A 20,294-nucleotide genomic window follows, 5' to 3' on the forward strand; every position below is an offset into this window, starting at 1 on the left:
TGAAACACCACTGCTGCCTGTGTGCTAACTGACATGTATGCATTCCAGGCACTCTGCTGTGACTTCTCCATAAGAACCAGAGACCCCTCCCATCATACACAGTTGACCATGTCACTGAGCCATACGTGGCTCCCTTGTCATTCAGTTATGCCTCCAAGTCTCAGGATGGTGCCTATGCTTGATACAACAGAAATCTCATTTAGTACCCGAGCTGTAAGGGGTTCTAGTTAATGTGTACACACACATACACACACACACACACACACATGCACACACACACTGGTTTCATGTTTTTTGCTCTTTGGTCACTAAAGAACAGGAAAGCATAGGAGTGTTCATGTATGGCAGAAGAGTTGACAGTGGAATCCGATTCATAGTTGATTTTATAGAACGTTATAATTTTTCCCTCTCACAATGGTATATTCAGAATGAAAATGGTACTTTGTATTTGTTACAATTATTTTGTGCATATTAGTCTTATACTCAACAAACTTATTAATCTCTATCATTAATTTAATTTCCTTAGCCTCTCTTGAATTTACATGAAGGTAACTATGTTATCTTGACAGCTTTATTTTCCCTTGTACACATTTATTAATTCATATGTGTATAGATGCATATATACATTCTGGCTCACTGTACTGCCTAGGAGATGTAGTATGATGCTAAAACAAAGTGGTCAAATAAGTCATCTTTCTCTCTCTTCTGTTTTTTTTTTTTTTTTTTCCGTACGCGGGCCTCTCACTGTTGTGGCCTCTCCCGTTGCGGAGCACAGGCTCCGGATGCGCAGGCTCAGCGGCCATGGCTCACGGGCCCAGCCGCTCCGCGGCATATGGGATCCTCCCAGACCGGGGCACGAACCCGTATCCCCTGCATCGGCAGGCGGACTCTCAACCACTGCGCCACCAGGGAGGCCCTCTCTTCTGTTTTTAAAGGGAATGCTTCCAACGTTTCGCTCTTAAGTATGATGTTTGATGTAGTTTACACTTTTTTTTAATATATGTTGTCATTCTAAAGAAACATCTTTCTATTTATGAATTGCTGAGAATTCCTGTTATTGTCAGTTTTCCTGCTGATTGGTTGTTCCAATTTTTGTAGGCCTTTGTTTACTGAATACTTTGTGATAATCCTCCTTTCCTCCTTCCTTTATTTCACTAATGGGCTAAATTAACTTTACAGATCTCCTAATGTTAAACCAACGTGGCATGCATGGGGTTAAACACGACTTTGTCATACTGTTTCCTGTCTGAGCTGTGGCAGGATTTAGCTTGCTATTCATTTATGTATACTTTTTGCATTTGTGTAACTATCGGAGATTGGCTAATAATTTTGCCTTCCCGTGTATGCTTTGTCAAGAATGCTTTTAATAATATTAAAATTTTCTGTTTCTTTAGCATGGAAAATCATGTTTTTCTCTGGGATTAGTCTGTTTTCTCTAAATTTTAAATTTATCAGCATATCTTTTCCATTACACCATTGTATCTTTTGAATCTTTGCTGAAACTGAAAGTGTGACAGCTTTTCTCATTTCAGAGTGGCTTCTCCGTGCCTTATCTCTAATTTACTTGACCCTTGTTGCCAGATGTGTCCTTATTTTCTTATCTCTCTAAAATGTTTGCAGCTAGCATTTTTTGTTGTTGTTGAACTCTGTCATATCTGTTATCAGTTCCGTTAATTTCTGTTCTTATTTTTATTATTTTTCCTTGACAAGAGTGGAAAGACATGAGATTAATTTTTATAAAGTAAATGATCCATGAACAGGCTTTCCATCTACCACCAAGTTTTATTTTCTAATTTTTATGTTTGAATATAATGAACACACAAATATCCAATCCATTCATCTGTTTGGAAGAGGCCCTCAGCTTTGCAATGCTGCCACTGCCACCACGTGTATTCAGTTCCACTCTTGGCACATCAGATGATTAAGGAAGAGGGAACTGGAGCACTGAAGTAATAGGATCTCTACTATAACTACAGCTGACCCTGGAACAACAGGGTTTGAACTGCGTGGGTCTGCTTATACATGCATTTTTTTTCAACAAATGTATAAAAAATACATGTGTAGAACACCGTGTACAAGACAGCTATTGAATTGGATAGCCTATCCTTACACAGGCAGAAGATGTGTGATATTTAATAAAAAATTAATGATGTGTTAGTTTTCTTACTATTTTATAACTTTGCTTTCAAGGACTTACATACCCGTACCAGTACAGTACGTCTTTCTCTCTCTCTGTCTCTCTCTGTCTCTGTCTCTCTCATAATCGGAGAAACTGCACATCAGACTATCATCACCACAGGTATGTGTTTTTTTAGTATAACAATGCTTCCAATGCTGTATTATGAATATGACTCTGATACTGTATAGCATAAAAGTTTTATAATGATTCATTCATTAGTATATGGTCTAGGCTACCATGAAGCAATGGTATCCATCACACTAGACAACCATAAAGCAATCATATGGCTGCTTCTTCGTTATCAATGCACAAATCCCTATACCTGTTAAAAATATGAATTTCTTTTTCACACAATCTTTCTACTTTCGGTGTCTAGTGTTAGTAGTACATATAACATCTACCATGTTTTGTATCATATAAGACAGTATTGATGTAGGTACTGACGGACAGATGATTCATTTTGTAAGCAGATGATGCAAACTTTCTGTATCAATAAATACAGTACAGTACTGGAAATGTATTTTCTCTTCCTTATGATTTTCTTAATAACATTTTCTTTCCTCTGGCTTACTTTATTGCAAGAATACACTATATAACACATATAACACACAGAATATGTGTTAATCCACTGTTTATGTTATCAGGAAGGCTTCCAGTCAAGAGTAGGCTATTAGTAGTTATGTTTTGGGGGGACTCAAAAGTTATCTGAACAGTTTTGACTGTGCAGGTGGTCGGCGTCCCCGAACCCTGCGTTGTTCAGGGGTCAAGAATATATATGTATTTCATTTAAGAGAATAGCATACAATATAGAAAAGAGTATGTAAACAACCTGGACTTTGAAAACATACCTGTCTGGATTCAAATCCTGCTCTGTCCCTTACTGCCCATGTGACTTTACGCAAGTACTCAATCTCTCTGCATTTCAGTTGCATCATGCAGCAGTCAGTGGTCCTGTTTGCCAAGTGTTTCCATTTCTCCCCTGTTCCAGGCCCCTGGCAGAACTGCACTTCTTGCTTTATCCCCTTTGTTTGGGCGGGGCCATAAATGTGACTAGCTCTGGCTAATGGGTTTGAGTGATATGTGAAATAATTCTGGGCCACAACATATGGTTGTTGGTGTGAGACCTCCCTCCAGGCACAGGGCCCTCTTTCCCTCAGGCACAGCGATCAACAACGTTCTACATGGTGGCTGCTCTGTCGGGTTCAGTCTCCACATCATTCCAGTAAGAAGAGATCAGATCTCTGACATCCACCATCCTGTGATGGACGTGCACCTGCCATGGACATGTAGTGAGAGTGAGGAATAAGCCAGTGAGATTTGGGGATTGTCTATGACCACAGCATAGCTCAGCGTCTGCTGACTCACGTATCTCGTCTGCCAACTGAAATAACACCCTCTCAGGATTTTTCTGAGGGTGAAATGACTTAACTTACATGATGAGGTTATCACAGTGCTTGACACATAATAGGGACTCAAAACATGACAGCTTTAATTATTACATCATAATAAAACTGTTTTGGAGAAGTGTGGGATATTTGTATAAAATGAGAGGTATGGTGTCTGCTCATCCTGACAGGTAAGTTGTACTTTGCTTTCCAGAGGGGGGCACTATATTTGTTGCTATAGATAAGACTGCTTAATGAATTGCACTTATGCCCTTGTCTTTGCCACCATGCTATCAGACATATGTTTAGAAATTGAAGTTACCTCTGAAGACTAAAAAGTGAATAGATTTAAGCAGGAGAGAGACTGGCTGATGAGATAAGATAAAATGCATTTCAGCACAATAAGTAATTTCTTAAAGAGAAGAATAATAGATTATAATAATTATAAGCATACATTCTCTTGCTCTTAGTACGCAAAGGCACAAGCTTTTAAAGTGGTAGGAGATTTAGTGTGGACAGGTCCAAACAGAATATTTTCTGGGAATACTCGTTTCTCAGATGCTCTGTGGGAAAATGTATCATCCCCACATAAGTTGGGAAAACGATCCCTCTCTTTGACATTCATGTTGTATATTAGCATATTATCTAAAAAACATCCTACGGTATGGAAATTCATTTACCTCTAGTCCTGTATGTTCCACACGTCTCTGAAGTAGAGTCCAATTTCGCTGTTGCTGTTTTTTTGTGGCCTTAGTGTTTTGCAGAACAAGCTTGGAAATGCTGAAGTGAGAGAAAAATAAAGTGGATTATTTAAGCATCATGTAATATAAATTATCACAAGTGACAATATTCTTGAGCCATGTATCAAGAAGTATTTCTCCCACTTAAATGTATACACAATGTCGCTATCTGCTCAACTTGACTCATTCAATACCATTTTCATGACGGACCAGGACCCAGCTGATGAGAGATGACATCCAAGTCCATGAATCCCAGCCACCCCGTCCACGGCCACCCCACCCACCCAGGCCAGGCCATCCTCCTTCTCCACTTCACTCTCTACCAGCAGCTTCTCCCGTAAGTCCAGGTTCAGGTCGCATACACCCACAGGCTTTCTCTGCCAGCTCTACAACAGTTAGGCCGTATCCAGAAGCCCCCTCACGCCCCCCACCTCCGTCCAACCTCTCTCTCAGGCCCTCGGCTCTTTGCCGGACTTTGGTCTGACGTTGCTTGGGTGCCTCTAAAAGCCCAGTTCCCTGAGTAAACTTCTACCACTGGCGGGGGCACCTCCTTCCTGAGTACCACCCACCGCAGCAGGATATAAAAGTTGGTGGAAAGGTTGGGATGTGAGCCAGAGTCCCCTCAAAGTCCCCCCTCAGCCAGAGCACCCACCAGAGGTCTAAAGGTCTTCTGCACCTATGGGACTGACACTTCTGGAGGTTAAGCCGAACTGCAGTTCAATAGACCCTCCCCACTCTTAAAGTCCAGACCCTCTTGCATGACTGTAGGTGATCACATGACTTCCGGGACCACCTGAACCACCGAACTGAGGAGCCCTCAATCTTCACGTGACTGAGGGGGCTGAGTCTCACGTGATCACATGCTGGCACATGACCATAAGGTCCACTTGACCAACAGTGGTCCAGAAGCTTCAGAGCCCACATGAGTGGAAGAACCTTAGGTGCCACGTGTGGTAGGAGCCACACTGTTGCCCATACATGGATCTACAGCGTGTAGTAGCCCACAACCTTCACATGATGGAGATTGCTGAATGTGACATGTACCATACTGGGAAGGGTACCAGACCATAGCATCCACATAACCCTAAGCAGTAGGTCACATCAAGGGCTGAGGCTACCACATGCTGGTAGCTAGTCAGGGTCACATGAGAGAAGGAGCCACCTGACACACAGGGTTTAGGAGTCCACCATTCTCTAGTGACTTGTAGGGCTGGATCTACCACAGGGTCATGGTGACAACAGAGCCAAAGAGACCATATACCCTTTGGGTTTAAGAGCCCAGGATTCTGACCGGACAAGAAGGGCTGGGCCTCTCAGGTAAATATTGTCCACAGGATGGCAGCAGCTACATGACCCTCACCCTTAGCAACCCACAGAGCTCATGTGCCTGGGAGGTTTGAGTCAGATTTCTGACAGTAGAGTCCAATGACATTAAGGTTCTACTTGATCTGCATGTTTCAGAGGAACATTACCTTCGGGAGAACAGGAGATCTGAGATTGCCCACATTCCTCATCTCCTCCATGATGTTGGTGCCTCCGAGTGACAGTCTAAGCACACAAGCTTGAGCTTTACCTACACCCACCCCTCTCTAATGTATTAATTTTATGTGCTTTCTCCCCCCCCCATAGCACATGAAATTTAACACATAACTATTTAACACATAAGGATGAAATAAGTCTTCCCCCAAAACCACAGTCCTGGGCATGCTGTAGAAACTACTGTTAAGAGCCTAAGCAGTGGGTACAGTAAAGCGCTGTTGACTTAAGTTTCATGCAGGTCTAAAGGAAATTAAAGCAAATCTAATGAGTTGTAGTTTTTAATTTCGGAGGAAAAGTGTATAGTGATGAATTCGGGCCACACACTTGAGAAGGATAACTCATTTAAGAGAGGTAACTCTATGGATTACGTACTGTTACAGAACTTTACAGATGTGAACACTGAAGTCCAGAGGTATTAAATCAATCACTTAAGAGGTCATGGATATTGCAGGTGGCACACCAAGAGTGGCCCACAGGCCGTCTGGCTCCAGACTCTGTGTTCTGCTCACCCACCAGGTTCCTCACTGGAAGGTAACATTGGGTTCAGCCTTACTAATTCAAAAAATCTGGGAAATCAGCCCCAGTTACTGAAAAGTTGAGATCATGAGAGATCTCTTTGGAATGCCACACTAATTAGACCCAGTCAAATCTGAGTCTATTTCATGGTCTCTATTTAAGGTTTGTGTATAAATATAAATGTATCTCTAATATGTGAAATATGTGTATATGAGTGGTTTATGAATTGCTTGATGATAGCTGAAAACATTTCCTTCTTTTAAATAAAGAAGGTATCTTAGTCACCATACTCCCTGTGCCTGAATTACAACTATTACAAATGAGTGGAATCTGAATTCATTAGATTTTACAGTGTATATTCTGTCTGTGTCTCCCCAGAAAGAACAGAGAAAGGAGTAGTTGAATATATATTGTAGGGGTTTTTTTATTGCAAATCCAGAAACACCTATTTTTGCTGATTTGTGCGGGAAACTGCAGGATCATCAGTATGTCCAAACTAAGTGTGATCTGATCTTTCTGGTTTGTTGGCTTCGGTAAACCATGTTATACATTGTTTGGATTATTTTACTAGGTTCCTGCAATGAGGCATGGCTGCATAAATGAGCTGAAGAAAATGCAACAGATCAAATTTTCCACTGTGATTAAACTTGAGGTATTTAGAAAAGGCAAGAGACTCTGTGGTTCTAGGCCTACTGAAAAATGTCCTAGTTTGGGGTAAAGAATTGTAAGAGAAGACAGTTATTCGTGCAGGTCACTGTGTCTCATGTAACTGTGGAGAATTATTTGTGGGACACATAAATTCAGGAGACAAAAAAGGAGGCATATCTTTATTTAAAATAGAGCCTATTATGAATCTTTAGGCTGGATTTAGGAAACATCTCCATGTAGTCATAGGATGGAATCTGACACCAAGACCTGATATAGTTGTTATAATTAGATACAGATGAGCAGATCAACAGTGCAAGATGCAGAACAATTTTATCGAGCCTAACTATGGTCACCTGATGGTGATTGGGGTCAACATTTTTCACCAAAAGACCAATTCTGGCCACCTCATTAACCCTCTTAAGTCAGATTTTGCTCCTGTCAGACCTGATAACTCAAATCAATCATTCTTTCTCTGAGATGACGATCAGGAGTTCCTCAGGACCTTTTAAAAACATTTAGTTACATCAGTGGGGCCCTGTCACCACCCTCTACTATATATCGCTGGGGCAGGGAAGAAACTCTATGATTAAAGATCTGTGTATCTGGGGCCCAGTTTAGGCATTACATTTATCAGGCACTGTGTTTAGGCAGCATGATAAACCATTTCTCATGCATGTGATTTGGCAGGATTTCACGGGAACAAATTTTCCTTCTTTTATCTTTTTGTTTTGAGGTGGCCACTTTGGAAGTTGGTGCCAGTGGTTTTAGGAGGAGGATTGTCTTTATCTAACACAGAGAAGTGGGAAAGGGGAGAAAGAGAACAGTTGTGATGTTGTTTCCCTAAAGGTAAATACTCAAATTCTTCTGGTTCTAACACACATATGTACAACTGAACTAGATGTCCCATGTGACTTTACTTTCAGAAAGCAAAGTTGACTTACCTAGCAACAGTACACCGGAGATAGCATGAGATGGGGCTGTATCATTATGGAAGTTGCATTCAGTACCTGTTTCACTTTGTTCCTCTGTGAAATTCGTTAAGATATATGGAAGTAAGTTTATTGTCACTGTTTTTTTTTTTCTTTTTTTTAACATCTTCTTTGGAGCACAGTTGCTTTACAATGGTGTGCCAGCCTCTTCCCTACAACAAAGTGAACCAGACACACATACACACACGTTACCATATCTCCTCCCTCTTTTGTCTCCCTCCCTCCCACTCTCCCTATCCCACCCCTCCAGCTGGTCACAAACACCGAGCTGATCTCCCTGTGCTATGTGCCTGCTTCCCACTAGCTATCTATTTTACGTTTGGTAGTGTATATATGTCCATGCCACTCTCTCACTTTTTCACAGCATACCCTTCCCCCTCCCCATATCTTCAAGTCCATTCTCTGGTAGGTTTGTGTCTTTATTCCTGTCTTACCCTTAGGTTCTTCATGACCTTTTCATTTTTTCCTTAGATTCCATATATATTTTTTAGCATGCGGTATTTGTTTTCCTCTTTCTGACTTACTTCACTCTGTATGACAGACTCTGGGTCCATCCACCTCGAAAGAAGAGAAACAGTTGCAGTTACTGTCCTGGGGCGTAGAGTTGAGTATCCCTACCCACCAACCATCACATTGTAAGACTCAACAGCCCTAGGTTGAATATAATAGGGCGAATAAGAGGCTCATCCTGTGAGGATTACCATAGCACAGAAATAGGAGATTACATCTACAATTAAAATTTCTTCCAGGCAGAAGATGGAGAGAAGTGAGAAGATAGGGATTCTGTACAGGGTGTTTATTCATGAGCTGTGTCGTTTGTCATGATATGCCTCTCCAGTACCATTTGGAAACCCCTTCCATGTGAAAACCATTGAAAATAAAATTGTGGTTCATAGACTTTCATAGTACTAGTCGAGAAGGAACTTTTTCCTGGGCTGCTTCGTTTTATCCACTCAAACATTTTTCCATTCAAAACATAGTTCTAGAGTGTGATGTCAGGAAGTTGCAGAATATGAGTCTCCAAAGAAACATTTTGTCCAATCAGCCATGGGCAAGAGTGTTTTTGTGGGAGCCCCAGTATCCAGTGATGAAGCTCCAACAACCTGATCCATTAAAAAAATCAATCCAAGAACAGACATGTTGAAGAGTGTAGGAAGAACAGCTTCACCCTACCAATATCAAACATCCAACAAGGCTACACATATCAATGCCTAGATAGATGCACTAGGCCTGCAATTCCTCCCATGGGGGAAATTGAGAGTGTGGTGAGCACCTGAATACCCAGTGGTGCTAGACGCTGCCCAGGAATGCCACTTCTTTCTTGCCCAAACCCAGAACTCAGAGGTAATGAGCATGGCTGAATAGTCTTGGGATAGCAAGGAGAAGGGGAAAGGACAAGGGCTCACAGCAAACAGGGCACCAAGCTCAACAAATGGCTGCAGTTCTACTAACTGCCTCACAGACTGTACCTTACAAACCTCATAAGGACATCACCTACAGAAGCCTCAATTTGCCCATGAGCACATCCAGCACTCCATGTTCCTGTCCCCCTCAGAACTGACATTCCATGGACACCCCTGCAGAAGGTGCACTCATGCCTCCACAGATCATGCACATGTGCATAAAGAGGACACGCACCACTCTGCTGGATGGTGAGAACAGACATACCTTAAACACTTCAGGGTACCAAAATGGTGAAAATAAACAGGAGGCTGTCAGCATGTGTCCTGCTTTGTGCAATTGAGAAAAGGCGTGTATCATCCAAACACTTCCTTCACAAGATGAAACAAGAGGGGCAGAGCAGGTGAATCCACAGAAGAGGCCTCAGAGACCCCCCAGTATCCCTAGCTTGGCTGAGTGGTGCAGGAGTTTCTCTCCTGAAAAAGTTCAGTAAAGACTGATGGAGGAGATTGCTTCCTTAAATGTGAAGACACCAACACGAGATTTTCAGGGGCAGGAAAAATCTAGGAAGCCCAACACCCCACCAATGAAACAAGATAAGTTCCCAGTAACTGACCCCATAGAAATAGAGGTCCATGAATTGCCTGACAAGGAATTCAACATGATTGTTTCAAAGATGCCCAGCCAGCTGCAAGGCAACTCAATGAAATCAGAAAAGCAATACCTGTACAGAATGAAAAAGTCAACAAGGAGATAGAAATCATAAAAAGGAGCCAAAGAGAAATGATGGAGCTGAAGAATACAATGGATGAATTTAGAACTATAATAGACAGCTATAACAACAGACTTCATCAAGCAGAAGAAAGAATTTATGAACTCAAAAAGAAGTAATTTGAATTTACCTAATCAGAGGAGAAGAAAAAAGAATGAAAAAGAGTGGGGGAAATCTATGGGATTTTAAAAACACCGTTAAATGGACTCATATACGGATGATGGGAGACCCTGGAGGAGGAGGAGTGGAGAGAGATAGAGAGAAAGAGAGAGAGATAGAGAGAAAGAGAGAGAGAGAGAGAGAGAGAGAGAGAGAGAGGTGGGGGGCGGGGATTATATTTATAGAAATAATGGCTGAAAACCACCCAAATTGTGGGAGCAACATGGACCCCTAAGTTCACGAAACTCAAAAGTCCTCGAACAGTATCAACTCATAGGAGGTTATATGAAGACACATTATAATAAAAATATCAAAAGTCAAAGACAAGGAAATAATTGTTTTTCTTAACTCTCTTTATATTTTACTTATTTATTTTGAATACTTACAACAATCTAGAATTTTTGTCAACTCTATTAAAAATTAATTTTATTGGAGTATACTTGCTTTACAATGTGGTGTTAGTTTCTGCTCTACAGCAAAGTGAATCAGCTATATACATACATACATATATATATATATATATATATATATATATATATATATATATATATATATATATATCCCCTCTCTTGTGGATGTCCTTCCCGTTTGGTTCACCACAGAGCATTGATTAGAGTTCCCTGCACTATACAGTAGGTTCACATTCGTTATCTATTTTATATATAGTAGTGTATATATGTCAATCCCAATCTCCCAATTCAACCCACCCCCCCTTCCCGCCCTGGTATCCATGTGTCTGTCATCTACATCCGTGTCTCTAATTCTGCTTTGCAAATAAGTTCATCTGTATCATTTTTCTGGATTCCACATATAAGGTATATGATATGATATTTTTCTCTTTCTGAATTACTTCACTCTGTATGACAGTCTCTAGGTCCATCCACGTCTGTGCAAATGGCACAGTTTCGTTCCTTTTTATGTCTGAGTAATGTTCCATTGTATATGTGTACCACACCTTCTTTATCCATTCCTCTGTTGATGGACATTTAGGTTGCTTCCATGTCCTGGCTATGCAATGAACATTGGGGTGCATGTATTTTTTTGAATTATGGTTTTCTCAGTGTATATGCCCAGGTGTGGGGTTGCTGGCTCATATGGTAGTTCTATTTTTAGTTTTTTAAGGAACCTCCATACTTTTCTCCATAGTGGCTGTATCAAATTAAATTCCCACCAACAGTGTAAGAGGGTTCCCTTTGCAAGGAAAGAATTGTTAAGTCTGTGAGAGAAATGCCACTTGTCATATACAAGGGAACAGCATAAGGCTATCAGGAGATTTCTGAAAAGAAACCTTGCAGTCCAGGAGAGAGTGGGATGATATATTCAAAGTGCTGAAAGAAAACAACCAACAACCAAGAATACTCTATTCAGAAAAGCCGTCTTCCAGAAATGAAAGATAGATGATGACATTCCCAGACAAACAAAAGCTGAGGGAGTTATTCACCACTCGACCTGCCTTACAAAAAATGCTAAAGGGAGTTCTTTGAGTGGAAACAAAAAATTAACAGCATGAAAACCTATGAAAGCATATAACTCATACGTAAAAGTAAGCATATAGTCAAATTCAAACACTCCAACATTGTAATGGTGGTGGGTAAAACACTTTTAACTTTAGTATAAAAATGGAAAGACCAAAGTATTAATAATAAATACAGTTGCAGTAATTCATTAGTGCTCACAATATAAAAGATACAAACTGGGACATCAATAACATGTAATGAGGTGGGAAGAGGTAAAAGTATACAGATTTTGCATATGATCAAAGTTAAGCTGTTATCATCTTAAAGCAGACTGGCATAACTAAAGATGTTTTATGTAAGCATGGTGCTAACCACCATGGTTAATTAATTTTAGTTTTCTTTCTTTTTGGTAAGTCTTTGAAATGCAGTGCATTATCTCAATATGTAAGCAATATGAACAGATTATTAAATAATTTTGCATCCTTTCTCTTCTTTTAATTGAAATATAGTTGATTTACAATATTATATTAGTTTAGGTGTACAGCAGAGTGATCCAGCATTTTTACAGATCATACTCCACTACAAGTTATTATCAGATAATGCCTATAATTCCCTGTACTATACAGTACATCATTGCTGCTTTCCCATTTTATACATAGTAGTTGTATCTCTTAATCCCATGCCCCTGATTTGTCCCTCCTACCTTCCCTCTCCCTTTTGGTAACCAAAAATTTGTTTTCTGTATCTGTGAGTCTGTTTCCATCGTGCATATGCACTCATTTGTATTATTTTTTAGATTCCACATATAAGTGGTATCGTACAGTATTTGTCTTTCTATATCTGATATTTCACTAAGCATATTATTGTCTAGGTCCATCCATGTTGCAGCAAATAGCAGAATTTCATTCTTTTTATGGCTGAGTAATATTCCATTGTGTGTGTATATATGCCACATTTTTCTATCAGTTCGTCTGTTGATGGCCACTTGGGTTGCTTCCATATCTTTGTTATTGTAAATAGTGCTGCTATGAACTTTGGGGTGCGTGTATCTTTTCAAATCAATGCTTTTGTTATTTTTCTGTATACGTATCCAGGAGTGGAATTGCTGGATCATATGGTAGTTTTATTTTTAGTTTTTGAGGGAGCTCCATATTGTTTTCCATAGTGGCTGCACCAATTTACATTCCCACCAACAGCATACAAGGATTCCCTTTTCTCCACATCCTCTCCAATATTTGTTATTTGTAGACTTTTTGATGATAGCCATTCTGACAGGTGCGAGATGATATGTGATTGTTGTTGTGATTTGCATTTCTCTAAATATTAGCGATGCTGAGCATCTTTTCATGTGCCTGTTGGCCGTGTGTACATCTTCTTTGGAAAAATGTCTATTCAGGTCTTCTGCCCATTTATCATTGGGATGTTTGTTGTTTTGATATTGAGTTCTATGAGCTGTGTATATATTTTGCATATTAACCCCTTGTCCGTTACATCATTTGCAAATATTTTATCCCAATACTTAGGTTTTATTTTCATTTTTCTTGATGGTTTCCTTTCCTGTGCAAAAGCTTTTAAGTTTAATGAGGTCTCGTTAGATTATTTTTGTTTTTATTCCTTTCACTTTAGGAGATTTATCCAAAGGAATATTGGTATGATTTTTGTCAAAGAGTGTTCTGCTTATGTTCTCTTCTAGGACTTTTATGTTTTGAGGTCTTGCATTTAGGTCTTTAAACCATTTTATTTTTGTATATGGTGTGAGGGAATTTTCTAATCTTTGTTTTACATGTAGAGGACCAGTTTTCCCAACACCACTGATTGAGGAAACTGCCTTTTCTCCATTGTATATTCTTGCCTCCTTTTCTGTAGATTAATTTACCATGCGTGCATGGGTTTATTTCTTGACTGTCTATTCTATTCCATTGATTGATGTGTCTGTTTTTGTGCCAGGCCCATGCTGTTTTGATTAGCTTTGTTGCATAGTCCGAAGTCTGGGAGGGATATACCTCCAACTTCATTCCTTATTTTTCCTCAAGATTGCTTTGGCAATTTGGGGTCTTTTGTGGTTCCATATGAATTTTTGGATTCTTGGTTCTACTTCTGTGAAAAATAGCATAGGTATATGATAGAGATTGCATTGAATCTGTAGATTACTCTGGGAAGTACGGACATTTTAACAATATTAATTCTTCCAATCCAATAGCATGGGATATCTTTCCATTTCTTTGTTCATCTTCAGTTTCCTGCATCAGTGTTTCATAGTTTTCAGATAGGGCTTTCACCTCCCTGGTTCGGTTTACTCCTAGGTGTATTATTCTTTTCAATGTGATTTTAAATGGAGTTTAAAAAAGCACTTTTTGTGATATTTCATTATTAGTTTATAGAAATTCAATGGATTTCTGTATGTTAATCTTGGAATCTAAAAGTTTGCTGAATTCATTCATTAATTCTAATAGTTTTTGGGTGGAGGCTTTAGAACTTTCTATACAAAGTATCATGTCTTCCGCAAAGAGTAATGGTTTTACCTTTTCCCTTCCAGTGTGGGTACCTTTTATTTCTTTTTCTGTCTGATTGCTGTGGTTAGAACTTCCAATACTATGTTAAATGTAAGTGGTGACAGTGGGCATCCTTACCTTGTTCCTGAATTTAGTGGAAGGTCTTTCAGCTTTTCACCATTCACTATGGTGTTGGCTGTGGGTTTATCGTAAATGCCCTTATCATGTTGAGACATGTTCCCTCTATACACACTTTGTTGAGAGTTGTTGTCATGAATGGATGTTCAATTGTGTCAAAAGCTTTTTCTGCGTCTATTGAGATAATCATGTGATTTTTATATTTCATTTTGTTGATGTGGTGTCTCACACTGATTGATTTGCAAATGTTGAATCATCCTTGTGACCCTGGAATAAATCCTACGTGATTTATGGTGTATGGTCCTTTTGATATATTGTTGGATTTGTTTTGCTAATATTTTCTCTAGGACCTTTTCATTTGCATTCATCAAAGATATTGCCCTCTCATTTCCTTTTTCTGTAGTGTCTTTGTCTGGCTTTCATGTCAGGGTATTGGTGGCCTTGTTGCATTCTTATTTTATGATGTCTTTGAAATGCCATGTGTTATCATTTCAACAAAGCAACAACATATACAATTCATTTAACATGTTCGTGTCTCTAAGTCAGAAATGCACTAGCAAAATGGAGGTAAGAACAAGTTATTAACAATTTTTATTAATTAAGTTTTACATTATTTTGTTTCTGAAATGCAGTTTATCACTTCAACATGTAAGCAATAAGAAAAAATTGTAAAAAATTTTTTACTGAGCCTTTAAAATGTGTGTTATCATTTCAACAAGGAAACAATGTAAACATCATTCATTACTTTTACATTCTTGTTTTTTACTAAGTCTTTAAACTGCAATCTGTTTTCATTTCAACAAGGAAAATGCAATCTGTTTTCATTTCAACCAGGAAACACTATACACAAAATACTAATTATTTTTCCATTCTTTTCTGTTATCAGATCGTTGACATTTTCTCTTACCATTTCAACATATAAACAGTAGGAACAACCTATTAATTAACTTTATTTTCTCTCAATTAGTCTTTGGAATGCAATGTTTTATCACGTTGACATGTAAACCTATACACAGGTAATTATTATAACATTTTTCTTACTAAGTCTTTAAAATAAAATGCTATCATTTTAACATGTAAGGATATAAAGAATCTAATTTACATTATTTTATCTTTACTGTCTTTGATATGCAGTATGTTATCATTTCAACATGTAAACAATACACGTAAATTAGCAGTTAGTTATTCTGCATCCTTAGTTTCTTGCTAACTCTTGGATACACAGTGTGCATTCAACACCTAGGGTACATCACATTTGAGAGTAGCCAGATTTCTAGAATTCAGAAGCCACTTATGGTTAGTGTGCACCATACTGAGCAGTGCAACTCTAGTGGAAGAGCTGAGGGAGCAAATACACATGCAACAATGTGTACCATGAAGGAAATATACATGATACCTTAAGAAAAAGCAGCTAAAGAATAAATCTACTTAAATGGGGAAGCAAGAGAAAACCTATCTGAGGAGGTAACATATAAGCCATGATCTGAGGCCTGAGCATCTACCCAACAGCATAAAAAGGCCAATATCATTTGAGCAGACTATGTAAGGGGAAAAAGTGAAAAAAAATACTGTGATATGGGGGAATAAATAATTTCCCAAGTCCTCTAAGAAAGAGTAGAGAAACTGATAAATCATAGGAATGTCTACACTCTGAGGGAGATCAGGGACTTTATCTTTCTTAGCACATGGAAAAGTACCTAAATCATAACAGATACTTGGTGAATGTGTGTGGAATAAGGAATAACTGAGCCAGGGGTCTGAGACCTGGGAAATCAGGCAGCAATATGCTGATGAAGATACCAGTAGGTAGTGGGCATAGTTTGTTTGTTTCCTTTTAGTTGCATGTGGTTTCTCATAAGCCACCTGAGGTAATCAGAAACACAAGAAGTTTGCAGGTCCCTAGAGGGTAAAATTATTCAACAACTACCACCTCTCAGAAGAGTTTCAATTGATCTGACTTGTGTCAAGTGCCCATAAATGGATAAGTGAACCAATCAGTGTGGATAAGGAATTGATGTACCATGACTGGGTCAGCTTACGTCACATACCCAAAACTGTGGTTAGTAACCAGAAGATGTAGAGGGCAGTGGGCAAGAGATCCAGAGGACCTTTCAAATTCCTCTATTTCCTTTTAAAATTTCCTCTTTTATAGAGATCAGTTTACCTATCCAGTGTTCCTAACCCCAGTTTCCTAGAACATTAGAACATTACGTATGTGTCTCTACAAACTTGGGTTTCAGGCAAAAAAAAAAAAAAAAAGAAAAAAGTGAACGCTTTCATGGCCACACATCAGTGTTGAAACACCTCCTTGTACTGTGGAAATCACTATGAACAAGTGGCCCAATTCATGTCATCCCGCTGTGCCCCGTGCAGCATCGCCTGCAACTGAGCCTGAACTTCAGCAAGTTTTTGTTGGTCCAAACTGTCATGAAAATTCCCTTGCTCGTAGCAATGGAGAGGGACAGGATAAATCACATACTTCAGCTTCATCAAGGATGTCAAGTGCTGTAGAAGACTCTTGAGCACAGGCATTGTAATGGGATTGAAGACAAAGCTAAGGACACGGAGGTGGGTACAGTGGCTCAGGGCTGGGAGGATGGCAGAGAGAGTAGAATCAGTTATCATACAATTGTTTATCTCCAGATGTTGCAGGGTGCTTGAGACCTTCTCCAACAGAGTCTGGAGGGGCTCATAAACTTCGGAGAAGAAATGGTTGTTACTGAGACTCAATACCCTTAGGTGGGTGGCCTGAGAGCTCTCGGACAGGACAGTGACATCTCTGTTAGAAAGGCTACAGTAAGGTAGATACAGTGTATCCAACTGACGTGGCACAACTCTATAGAGAGAAAAACATAAGGTTATTTCAGAAGAATGAGGGAAATGAGCCCCAAATTATAGGTACCTAAGGCTCTAGAATAAAGTACTGTGTTCACGGTTTGCAACAGGTGGTTAACATTGTGGACTTTGGGATCAGACTTTATAGATGTGTGACCTTGAGAAAGTTACTTTACAACTCTGAGGTACAGGGATTTAATCTTGAAAACGTGCACAGTAGTAATTATTATAAAGAACTGCGGGAAAGATTAAGTGAAGAAATTGCATGCACTTAGTATATACGACATAATCAGTGTTGCATCTGATTCACTTATTTGGCGAGGATGGGTCTGGGAAAGCAGCCAACTGAGGGTTTCCTTTGACTAGTTCCCACATGACAAGCTCTCCATTCAGGGTCTAAGGCTTGGGGGAAATACAGGAGCAAAATTATCTGGCAGTATTAACTATTGGGGCCCATCCATGGGCATGTGCATTAGTCCTATAGCTTAATGTTTCTCCATCTGAATGCCTCCCCTTCCTCTCCAGAGAGCTGTAAAGTCCAATAGGAGAAGGACTGAGTCTTTTTCACCAATATATTTACAGACTTATTATAGTGTCTGCCCAGGGCCACTGAATGAATGAATGAATATATGAGCACAGCTTCCTTTTCTAACCTCATCTGCTGCTCACCATAAGGTACCCCTCTCTCCCCCGGCTAGGTTCAAATTCCCAGCAGTGCCTACACTGAGGTAAAAAGAGAAATGGGTTACAAGGAGCTTAGGAAGATCCAAGCATTGTCTCTTCTGTCTTAACAATGAGGTGTTCAAGGAACCCAGGTTCCTCCCCTCCCCCTCACCTGAGCAGTTTGTGCAGTTGATTGGTGAGGCAGACGAGAGGCAAGCTGAGCTCCTGGAGGTTGTCCAGCCGCCCAAGGGAGAGGAGAAAAGATCTGAATTTCCTTCTCGTATAAGATTTAAAGGGGATGTTACACAGAGTAAGGCTGTTCAGGTGGATCACCCGAGCCAAAAGGGTGACGACTTCACTCAGATCAGCCTGATCCATTTCCAGGTGATCAATGCACCCCAGATCAAGAAACTGCAGGATACTTTTGTGGGCAGACATTCTATCGATTTGCAAATCTCTGCAGCAGATGTGCAAGGACCCAAAGTCCTGCTGAATTTTACTACAAAGGAAAGAGAGGAATTGCTCTGTTCTCAAGGTACTATTGAGGGAAATATCCACAAGTAATTCCATGGGTTCCTGAGCTGACTGAGGCGCAGACCCAGAATTACCAATCCCGAGGCGCCTGACACTATGCTGAGCTTCTTCTATCTTAAGGATAGAACGCTGAGAGTATTTGCATGACTTAAAACAGAAAGGGAATGTGGTCCGAATCTCAGAGCATATTGTCTTACAGTCCGGGTCACGCCTTAAATCTAGGATCCTCAGTTTGGGCCCCCTGGAAGGAAAGGAAGTGACAGAACACATGAGAGATAGCTGATTTTAATATAACCCAGCAAGATCAATGATGAGAAGCAGGGACAGTGCACTTTAACCCTGGTTTGCCCTTCATTGCCATTCACCAAGAAGTTCTTTCCACACAAATGCAGTGTCTTTCATCCTTTCCCCACCCCCTCATTCACCTCCAGGCTTTCCCTGTCTCAATGCCCATATTCCACTTGTGTGTAATCACACTCAAATCCATTCATAGTATCCTCAAGCACCTCTATTCTATAATGAACACTATAAAGCAATAGAGTCCCGAAGGTGACCCCAAGTGCTGACCGACAACTCTGCAAAGACTGTAGTGTTCACCATTGTCTACTGTTGGGAGACGGTTAGGTATTCCCTTGCCCCAGGCTACAGCATACCCTCCTGCTGACTCCCTGTGTCTCTACTGCTCATTGTCTTACCAAGAGGAAGAGTTCTGGGCAGGGAGCATCTGTAGACCATCAATCATGGCTTCCAAGATATCACAGTATGACTCTCGTGTGTTCAGTGACCCAATATGGAGACAGCGAAAAGGCCAAACCCTCACCATTGCCGTTAGCATCGTCTTATGCCCACCCAAGAAGGCAACGTTGAACAATGGAACAAAGAGGTCTCTTGGGATTTCGTCCACGGCATGGATAGTTGCAGGCTCATTATTCAGCAGACTCTTTGCAGCAAGCTCAAGGAGGGTGACTGTGGTCTTTTGGTCCATCTTCAAAAACCTGCTTCAGAGTGGAGAATATTTAGAAATCCTGAGAAGATATGTATAGTCACTTGTTTGCTTCCAGGGTTAGCTATGGAAAAAATACTTACTGAATAAGTATGTGGTGAATCATAGGGCCAATTCAAGTGACCTCTACTATGGGAATAGAATGAAAATGGACTTGTGTGTATATTTAATTATATATGTGTACAAACACACGCACACACACACACAAACACTTACATGAGAAAAAATGCCATTAGAAATCAGAGGTAAGTTAGCAGAGGACAATGCTGACCACCAAGCTGCCCTCCTCAAATTATTTCCTCCTGAGCAGCTTCACGATGGCAGAAGAGTAAGACGTGGAGATCACCTCGCTGTCCACAAATACATCAGAAATTCATCTACACGTGGAACAACTCCTACAGAACACCTACTGAACGCTGGCAGAAGTCCTCAGACCTCCCAAAAGGCAAGAAACTCCCCACGGACCTGGGTACGGTAAAAGAAAAAAGGAAAAACAAAGACAACAGAATAGGGACGGGACCTGCACCAGTGGGAGGGAGCTGTGAAGGAGGAAAGGTTTCCACACACTAGGAAGCCCCTTCGTGGGAGGAGACTGTGGGTGGCGGAGGGAGAAGCTTCGGAGCTATGGAGGAGAGCGCAGCAACAGGGGTGCGGAGGGCAAAGCAGAGAGATTCCCACAAAGTGGATCAGTGCTGACCAGCACTCACCAGCTTGAGAGGCTTGTCTGCTCACCCGCCGGGGTGGGCGGTGGCTGGGAGCTGAGGCTCGGGCTTCGGAGGTCGGATCCCAGGAAGAGGACTGGGGTTGACTGCATGAACACAGCCTGAAGGGGGCTACTGTGCCA

The 20,294-nt window shown here is 40.5% G+C and overlaps 1 protein-coding gene across 1 annotated transcript; it reads right to left on the reverse strand.

Moving 5' to 3' along the window:
- Positions 1–16,503: 16,503 nt before the first annotated feature.
- Positions 16,504–19,432, reverse strand: LOC309797077 (melanoma antigen preferentially expressed in tumors-like; the record flags this gene model as incomplete). Its single annotated transcript, XM_082610505.1, has 3 exons — positions 16,504–17,251; positions 18,086–18,688; positions 19,143–19,432. 3 exons carry the CDS (start codon positions 19,430–19,432, stop codon positions 16,741–16,743), a joined length of 1,404 nt encoding a protein of 467 aa, XP_082466631.1. The 3' UTR covers positions 16,504–16,740.
- Between the last annotated feature and the right edge of the window lie 862 nt (positions 19,433–20,294).

The sequence above is a fragment of the Mesoplodon mirus genome (genome assembly GCF_964341445.2).
Source record: "Mesoplodon mirus genome assembly, chromosome: X".
NCBI lineage: Eukaryota > Metazoa > Chordata > Mammalia > Artiodactyla > Ziphiidae > Mesoplodon > Mesoplodon mirus.